Below are 10,573 nucleotides of genomic sequence, written 5' to 3' on the forward strand. Positions count from 1 at the left end.
TCATAATATCCACGTATATTCTACACCCGTTTATCTTCCTGTCAATACAATCTTCAAACACAAAAATCAAGAACAGAACTGAGAAAAAACTTTTTCTCTAACAGAATAATCAACTTTTGGAACTCTCTACCAACAGAAGTGAAAATGTGTGAAAATGTTAAACAATTTAAAGAAAAACTAAAAACACTTCAATTGATGCTTGAATCCAGTGAAAATGACGCTTTTAAAAGTTAAAAATTTGTTAATAGACACTTGATTCCTGAGACAATATGATATTCCTTTAATGGACCTCTTGGTCCGCATGGAATTATAACAATCAAATCAAATCAAATCAATCAAATCATTGTTCTTTTGTACACAAGAAAATGAAAAAGATATGAATAAAACCTTGTAAACTAATTTATGTAATCAATGTACATATTTATTAATATTTAAACCACTTTATTAGAAAGAATGTTTTTTTCTCAAAACTTCTGAATATGTTATTTATTAGCCCTATTGTAAAATAACACATTAAATAAATGGTTGGTAACTTGGTACTGTATTCATAGCAATTTAAGGATACATGATAATTCAAAGTTACCTAGGGGAAAAACTAATTTTTACATTTTTGGGGGGGAAGATTCCATCAGTAGTCAATTACTTTTATTTTCTTAACATAAAGAAATAATTGTCATTTTTTTATGATTAGACTTGAGTTTTTTAGATGAACCTGGGGGTGAAAAAAAGATGCTTAAGAATGCACAATCAAATAATTTGCGATGTACAATCTAGGATGGCGGACAGTTAATCTTTTATAAATTTTAAATGTAAATATTTCTAGTTTTGAACCAGCAGTGAGGTAAATTACATTACAAATTCTAAATACATATTATCAGGGGAATATACACAAGGTAATCCATATTTTTGTAAAATGGGTGGGGGGGGGGGGGGTATTAAAAATAAAAAAAAAAAAATTTTTTTTGCCCCCGTTTTGAGATTCCCCCCCCCCCTCTAAAAAAGACTAAACATTCTTGCTGAACAGTGGCGTGGGGGGGCATTTTGTACATTTTGCAAATTTGCATTGAAACAGTATTGTTTTTTTTTGGGTCATTTTGCAAAAAGGGTCATTCGACATTTAGGGGGGGGGGGTCAGAGGGGTGGTGTTTTGGGCGCTAGGGGGGGGGGGCGATCGCCCCAAGTGCCCCCATCGGGTCGCACGCCACTGTTGCTGAAATATACCAGATATACCCTTCATTAAATAGCTATAAACCTTCGTTGGTCCTTAACTGTAAGGAGAGCAATATCGGTTCAGCGGTTAGCGTTATTCTTAAGTACACTGACACACAGATAAATATCCTGTCATCTTTGTAAAAGGATTATGTTCCTCCTCCTTATATTTATTTACCGCCAAATATTGGGGGTGGGGGGCTGTTGTAGATGTTAGTGAATGGAACGTGTATCTATCTCCATATCTCTACAAGACGTTTAGACATTTATTCCTCGATTATGACAAATTACAGGCAGACTCGCATTTTGGTCAGAGGATATTATGTTACAAACAATTAACTGGACAGTTACACTATTATTCAAATTATACAACAACACTCATATTTACATTAGAGTGGCTCAAAAATCATGTTTTTTTTATTCAAATTTTTCCAGACTTTCATGTCAATTTTGAAAGCCTTCTGTAGACATGAAATTTCGACTGCTTATGTCAACTGTATATTATAAACATAAAATATGGTCAAGGCTGACAAAAAATCTACATACTATTTTTCTTATTTTAATATTAACTAAATGATAGGACAAAACAAAATAGGTTATGATTGACATGTCATCCTTATAATAAAGTAACAGGATGTGTGTTTGTCTTGTGTTTTGTCGCCCATCCAACCCCCCGATTTTTTTTACTTTTTAAAAAAAAATTTGAGTAAAAAAATAGGTTAGGTTTTGAGATTCAACTCCCCCCTTCTCAAGTATCCCTAGAGGCCTCTAGGGGCGTAGCCGGTAGTGCTTAATATAATGACTAGGCATAATCTATGTTATATGCATAATAACAAATTGAACATTTATAAACATATTTGGTGTTATTGTTTGATTTTGACTGTTAAGTTTTAAAAACTTTTCCCCCTCAGAAATACATCAGCATACTTATGATGTTTTTTTTTTTAACTACAACAAGTTTTAAAATACCATTTAACGGAATTTTGAAACCCTCTTACATAGATATAATTTTACAATAGATATCCTACTATTCAATCAGAGATGTAGTTATGGATATACTGCCTAAATATATATTAATAGATAAATAGTCATTTATCGCATAATATTATAGACAGCTTTCCTTGGATAATAAATTAAATATTATAAGATTTAAACCACTTTTGTTAACCCCGAAGGGGCCATATGTTCAGGCTAACAAAAATGGTATATGATATTCGTGGAAAATTGTCTGTTATACGATAATTTACATGATTTTTAAGTATGGCTGAGTGCCAGTTATGAACCAAGGGATGTTAATCGGTTTCAAAGCCATACTGGAAAATATATTCTTGTTACACAAACAATTTTAAGCAAGGATGTCAACATTTATATATATTATATTATTATATATCCTTGCAATCATATTCTTTTATTTTGATGCCTAAAATTCTTTGATTACGACATTTGCTTTTTTAAAACGATGTGCAATCACTTTCGCATAAATTACATAACCAAAAGTTAAAATTACGTCTAAAATAGAGGAAGAAGTATTATTATATTTTTTTCTTAATATTAAAAATAATAGATGTAGATTCAGAATCAATATACGTGGATATTATTACAGGAGAAAAGTTGTCCTCATTTATTGGTTAGTTCGTTCATCCAGTATGAGGGTAGAGAATGGGGTAAATGGATTTAGGGGGATCGTCATTTTAGCCCGCTACAAGATTCACATTATTAGAGAACATGATAATCTGGTGTAAGATACAATAAATCCATTTTAAAAATATTATTATTAGATAATTTAATTTCAATGCCATTATAGTGATTGTTTTTTTTAACCTTTAAAACATAATTTGCTACTTTGAGTTTTACAACTGATTTTTTACAAGAAAGAGATGTTCACCATTTAAATCCATAGCAACGTTATCTTAATATGTAAGGTTCTAAAGGATGAGACAATTGATAAATTTATCTACATCCCCAATGATGATACACACAATTTCCCCTTCTGACACTTAACTTAATGAACCAACCAATTAAAATTCAATAATTATTCCCAAGGATGTAAAGCCATCTAATAAGAAAACTTTATTATGAGACTTTTGGGACTAGTGTAATATACAGTCCCCTTCCTTCCTGCTTCAAATTTTGTTAATTGTTAAATTTTCATACTCGACGCACTTGACATTTTCTTATCTTTTTCTTTAGACTGATAAACAATTTATGATAATGGCTAATTTTTTGAACTTATATCACCCTCATGTTTTTTATGTATGTTTTTATTTTATTTTATCATTCCATCAATGCAATGTATAATACAAAATACAGCTTTATTGCTTATTTTTTATTGTAATCGACTGCAACCAGTTATCTTCTTAAATCTGACGCACAGACAAGCCCTACTTACACATTAGTTTTTCTATACAAAATAGCAGAATTTAATGTAAAACATACAGTTTGATAAATCTTTTAAAATGTAGATGTCCAGCTGTCTTTATTTATGTCAGTCATGAAAATGATTCTGTTGCTTCTGGTCGTGGCTGTCCTCCTGCCAGCTTTGGAGGCCTCGCCATGTGTTCCCCTGTCATTTGGGCACTCTTCCCATGTTTGTGTGTGTAACAGTACCTATTGTGATGAATACACTCCTACGCCTGCATCCAGTGAAAGTATACTTGGTGTTACATCCAACGATGCTGGTCTTAGATTTGATGAAAGGCGGGTAGAATGGCTGATGCCTGAGCAGGTACACAATTTGGATAACCAAGCTGATGTCATTGAGTTGTATGTTGACAGATCAAAGAAATACCAGAGTATTATTGGCTTTGGTGGGGCTTTCACAGATGCAGCTGGTATCAACATTGCCAACCTTAGTCCTGAGGCACAGCTCAATCTTATCAAGGCCTATTATGGTTCCACTGGTCTCGAGTATGGTGTTGGCAGGACAAACATTGGTGGATGTGACTTCTCTGACAGAGCCTACACTCTTTGTGATACTGAGGGTGATGTGGAGCTGAGTACTTTTGGTCTTACACATGATGATTATGACTACAAGATTCCCTTCATCAAACAGGCTCAGTTTGTTTCTGAGAAAGATATCAAGCTGTTTGCCAGCCCCTGGTCAGCCCCGGCCTGGATGAAGTCCAACAACGCCATCAACGGTTCTGGATATCTTCTTCCTGAGTATTATCAATCCTGGGCAAATTATTTTGTCAAGTACCTTGATTCATATAAAGAAGAGGGAATTGATTTCTGGGGCCTGACATCTCAGAATGAACCCCTGGATGGTAATATACCTGACTTCTCCTTCAACTGTATGGGCTGGAATGCAACAACATTGGCAGATTTCATTGGAGATTATCTAGGTCCAGCCTTGGAAGAAGCTGGATACGCAGGCATTAAACTTATCACCATTGATGACCAGAGGCCATTTATTCGTCAATGGTCTCGAATAATCATGTCCAACCCGAAAGCTGCTAAGTATGTGTCAGGCTTTGGGGTCCATTGGTATACTGACTTCCTAGGCTTTGCTGAAGATCTTGATGATACTCATGAATTCTATCCTGACAAATTTATCATGTACACAGAGGCGTGCACAGGATCATTTCCCTGGGATTTGGAAAAGGTAATGCTGGGCTCCTGGTACAGGGGTCAGCTTTACATCAGCAACATCATTGAGGACTTAGAGCACTGGTCAGTTGGGTGGACAGATTGGAACCTGGCACTCAGCATGACTGGAGGTCCCAACTGGGCAAACAACTTTGTGGATGCACCAATCATTGTTGATGCTGAGAAGGACCAATTCTACAAGAATCCTATGTATTATGGCCTCGGACATTTTAGCAAGTTTTTACCTGAAAATTCTGTGAGAATCCAGCTGGATCTTGGAGGACATAACAGCATTAGCCTCCAGGTTGTTGCCTTTGAGAGACCGGATGGATCCATTGCAATAGTGGCCACGAACAGACACCTGGAGGGGCCTGTTCCTGTGTATATCAGGGATGGAGACAGGATTTCTGAGACTTTCAATATTGAACCTGAATCTGTACAAACTTTAGTTTGGAATTGATTTACATTTTGTTTTTATTTTCTAAGCTTCATTTAATAATATTTTTAATAAAGGCTGCTCCATAAATTAATCTTATTTTATTATAACGTTTATAATAGTAAACATTTATTCATTATAAAAAAGCCATATTTAGTAAATATTCTAAAGAAATAATTATTCGACTAAGTCCGAATTTTTAAAAGCTTTCCTACATTAAGTCCATCTTATCGTCTAACCACACAAAAAAGTCAATTTTTATAACTGATCTTAATATATAATATAACTTTATGCTTATAACCAGAGCTTGGCAGCCGCATCTCAGCCTCAAATTTAATCCGCTTTTCTTAAAACAATTATATTATAAGGTATAACTCATAAATTTATTGAACACTGTGAATATGGCACATAAAGTAAAAATGTTGTTTGCTTTAAACTTTTACAAAATTATCGTGTTTTTTTTTAAATTGTAAGGTAGCATGCCGTAATTACTACTAGTAAAGAATATAATGAATATTTATTTAAACCGTGGTATTAGAGTTATGAATGCCACACTGCATCCTATTAATACCTAATTTTTCTATTTCAGACACGTAACATTAAGAGTACGACTCGCGAGTAGGGGGAATGCACTGGCCTATGAAAATCGCAACCATACCAAAATAAGAACTTTAAGACAAGAGTCATGCAATAAGAAGATTTTTGTTCGTTAGATATAACTTTACCGAATACCTTGGGTGTTGGGACAGAAAAGATAAGATTTTCTTAGGTTAACATATCCTTGTCTATTATTGGTTACTAATTGGCTTTGGAAGTTTAACCGAATGAAAATTTTCTTGTGAAAGAATTTTTTAATTTCATACATACAGCATTAATTTACAATACATTATAATTACACATACGTATGATAGATTTTAGTTGGTAAGGTTTGAAGATAATGTGGTAATTATTGGGTAATTAATAGCTTTAGATAATACAGGCGGTTTCAATAGAGGTAGGGCGCAGTCAAAGTTATTATACTCAAGTAATATTTATTTAAGTTATGTCCATACAGTATACAGTTAATTCCTTTTTACGCAAAAAAATCATACCGAATGCATTTGTATTATGTACAAGCAGTTGCGCCCTTTGCTTCTATGGTTTTTTTTAGTCGAAGAGTCCAAGAAGGGATGAAAAATGGCCTAAAACCATCCCTAGAATGGAGAAGTCAGTAGGTTTAGAGGTTATCAAAATCTTCAGTTTCAGACAAAAAGTCTTTGTTACCTCCTATAATAGTAAATTTATGATCGGAGGGAGAAATTTTAAAATTAGGACTATTTACGTTACAGATTTTTTTGGGGGGGTTTGGGGGGGATAATCAATTAGATTTTATTTATTTTTCTTTTAGGTTGAAATATTAACAAAAACGCAAAATAAGTTTACTACTTTTTTCTGTGCAAAAAATGATATGTATATAGAATACATTATGTTTGAAAATACCCAAATATTCTTCAATGTCACGACTGTTTATTTTGAAAAACTGCAAAATTAAATTTTTGCATTGGCCATTGCATAAAGGAGATAGGAAGTATGTATGTCTGTCTGTTTATACTAAAAGATCTCTCTAACCGCTTGAACCAATATAGTTCAACTCTCTTGTGAAGCTTCTTTTAGTTTAAATCTATTATTAAACTAAGTAAACTTTGCTGTTTGTTTTTAAGTGGCTGAAATGTTTGGATACCAATTTTGCAGCTTTTTAAAGATTAATTCATTACAGCTTACAAAACAAGTAATAATATGTCCGAAAGATGCACACAGCAAACGTGATTATGGTAAAATATGAACCTTATTAATGCATATTAATAATAATTATTCTGACAAATGCTAACATATAATTATTAGATGGGAAGGTAAACAAGAATGAGTACGAGCATAACTAGTAAAGATTAAAGCAAACAATGATACAGCTGTGGCTGTATTAAGTTTTGCGTCTGCGGCTGAATATGGCTTCAAGTGGTTACTTCTGAGGGTGGGTAAGGGTGATTAGGACTGGGGATGGGTGTATTAAGATTTGGTGCCTGTGACTGATGATGGTTTAGGCTTCTTCGGAGCCGCTTGTTATGCTGAGACTGCAAAAATCGCATGGCTTCGCGGATGGTTGGGGTCCGGGGTTATTGTTGGTTGCGGTTGGCTGCAGCAGATTATAGTTTAGGTTAGTAAGGCTAAATTGCTTCTGTTGAAATGGGCCAAGCAGGGTTAGGAGCTTCAGAAGGGGTTAGGCACAAAAAGGGAAAGCACCAAAAGTAGAATTATACCTTGTCTTTTCATTTATAGAAAATTTTATCAAACTTTTATATTAATTTTATTTGGAGATTACACAAGGACAATTAAAATGTTCTCAACGAGACATTTCCTTCAACAAACAATTTATGTATTCTACACTATCAATATTATAATGGATTTATTATTATTTGGATCTTGCATCATATTATCATGTACTCTAATAGTGAAACTTGTAGCTGACTAAAAAAACGATTCCTCCCATTGACCCTCTATAACCCATCCCCTCCCCTTCTACTGGATGAACGAACTGACCAATAAATGATGTCAATCCAAGCAGCCTAAATTGATGACAATTTTTCCCCTGTCATAATATCCATGTATATTCTACACTATCAATATTAAATAAAACAAAATCTTAACGCTTAAATTTATAAAATCTAGAATAAATTGATTTCGTATCTATAGAAAAATAATTTTAAAAAATATTATAACAATGTAAAAAGTCTTGCTTAACCTTTAGCCTCAAGGTGATTTTTGCTAACCTTTAATGATGCTAGCGTCCGAGCGAAAGGTCGCAAACCGGCCCTACGGTTTCATTAGAATATGCAAAAGATCTATAAATGAAGAGGAAAAACTAAGACCCCCAAAAGACCCAAATTTTACGTGTGTTTTCTTTAGACTTGTTATTCTCATGCATTATTCTAGCTGTTCCAAATTATCTAAAGGCCTTATCTATCCTGTATAACTATATGAAAGGTTTGGTTGCGCAGTTACCAATAACAGTCTTGAAGACAAGGAAATAATACATTTCTTAATGATTTCAAATATTTTTTTCAGATACGATATCCCTTCCATCCTGTTGTACAGTATGTGATTAGTATTATATAAAATCATTGATATGAAACTTGCAACAGTAAATCTAAAACGGAAGTAGGATTTCTATGGGTTTCAAGATAAATGACCTTTATTGTCGTAATTTTCTCTCTTAAAAATTGCTGAAAAATTAAAGGAAAGGCTAATTTCAGTTAAAAATGGTTTATAAGAATTACAAAATTTTAAGATCTCATTAACCACACTACCTATATGAATCTCATTTTCAATGCAGCTTCTCAAAAATACCTAAGAAAAATCACCCCTAAAAAAAATACCTCTCTCACAATTTTGTTTTTTGATTCTAAAGCATCATGCCTTTTAATGCCATTTTTAAAAGTGTTTATCCTTTCTATCGTTTTCAAACTTTGCATGATGATTCCTTTAACAATTAGATATGATTTATGAAGTTTAGCAACTCTATAATCATTGCCAGAGAGTCCGTACATCCGTTAAAACATGCTGAATTATTCTTTTTTGACAATAGCTTTGAACGTTTAAATTATCCTATTCATCTGATTTTTTGGATACAGATTCCTTTAACAACAATGTACAATGTTGTAAACGAACTATTTCTATAATCAAGACCTGAGAATGTAAGTATGTCCGTATAAACATTTATTATTAGTTCTTATTCAGTTTTGACTGTCCAAGAGCTTTGTTATGGATTTTGTCATTTTTGTTTGTGTTTTTTTTAGTATTTTTCATATGAAATCCACTGTGTTGCGTATTAATTAACATTACATAATAACCAAGAATGAGGCGGTACAAAATTGCACAAACAAACAGGAAGTTAGTTAGAAATACAGAGACCCTGTAAAATCCGAGACCTAAAGAGATATGACATTAGCTAAAGTAATTAAAATGATGTACATCCACAATGATGATACACAAAATTACCCCTTCTATAGATTAAAATCAGTGTTTGAAACGTTTGACACTCAACTTAATGAATCAACCAATAATAATTCACTGAAGTCTCCAAAGTTGTTAAGTCAACGAATAAGAAAACGTCATTATAAAACTTTCGGTACTAGTGTAAACAGACCAATGCCCCCTCTCTCTCTGCTATCAAATGCTTTTGCTGTAATTGCATCAACATAAAAATGTCTATTGTTTGAGAATAGTATTGCTGTCTCTAAAATTTAGATTCTTTTGTAATATATGGTCCTAATGTCGAGGTAAATATAATTTGTTGTTACTGTCATTTTTATTCGCTATCATTTTGCTTTTAGATTTTGTCCTGATATGTTATCTAAGCTAGGTTGGGTTAGGTAGGGTTTAGGAAGTGAATTCTTACTACTTTTTGTAAATTTGAAGAAAGTCACGTGATTGGGGTAGGTGTAGTTTCTACATATAACACTTTTAGAGAAGTTTCGCCACAAAAAAAGATGCATTTGACCACGTAAAGACTTTGATTACAATGCAAATGGTATCTGCTGTATATCATTAACTCACACACTTACAATAATTCAATAAGATTTGTATAGTTTATATCGCGCGTGTACTTTTCAGGTCGACTTAGGTTTGGGTAGGGGGGAGGGGATGTTTTCCAGGGGTTATTTTCTCTTCAATGGGCTGAACTCATCGCCCCCCCCTCCCCCCAAGATACAAACCTATGCGCGGGACATTTAAGAATCTTCACTGTTAAGTAGAACCCAATCGGTCCAGCCGAGCCGGGGACGTCCATGCTTTTGACATTTACTTAGGAGTACAAAATCTGAATATTGGGAGAGGGGTTACAAAGACGTCCAAGGAGGGGGGGGGGTTAAAGGGGTGATTACTCTCCCCCCCCCCCCCCCCCAAATGAATTTGGGGGTGCCGTAGGCACTCCCAAAATTTTGGATTTTCAATTTGTACCCCCCCCCCCTAAATAATAAAATGCCTCTATGAAGTAAAGATTAACCCCCCAAAATTTTTGGACGTCCCTGAGGGGGTAAATTCCATTTTGGGGGTATTTTTTAGTGGTTTTAAAGTTCTAGAGGGGGATTAAACCTCCCAACCCCGAAACAAATAACTAAAACAGTTAAACCATCAATACATAGACTTTTGTTAATCAAACTATACAAATTATCTTCTCATTATTGGTATCCAATAACTGTTCATGTGCGATTTATCATTTCCCCATTCCTCCTCCTCCGGCTTAACTGGACAAAATATTATTTCACTTCCCATATGACCCCTCCTTTTTTTTACACCCAGGGATAG

General features: G+C 33.9%; 1 protein-coding gene across 1 annotated transcript; it reads left to right on the forward strand.

Annotated features, from left to right (window-relative positions):
* The first annotated feature begins 3,628 nt into the window (after positions 1-3,628).
* On the forward strand, positions 3,629-5,323 carry LOC145316144 (lysosomal acid glucosylceramidase-like). Its single transcript, XM_080156462.1, has one exon. The coding sequence runs from the start codon at positions 3,692-3,694 to the stop codon at positions 5,255-5,257; it is 1,566 nt and encodes a 521-aa protein (XP_080012588.1). The 5' UTR covers positions 3,629-3,691; the 3' UTR covers positions 5,258-5,323.
* The last annotated feature ends 5,250 nt before the right edge of the window (positions 5,324-10,573 follow it).

The sequence above is a fragment of the Acartia tonsa genome, chromosome 4 (genome assembly GCF_053477335.1).
Source record: "Acartia tonsa isolate MP-2025a chromosome 4, ASM5347733v1, whole genome shotgun sequence".
NCBI classification, from domain to species: Eukaryota; Metazoa; Arthropoda; class Copepoda; order Calanoida; family Acartiidae; genus Acartia; species Acartia tonsa.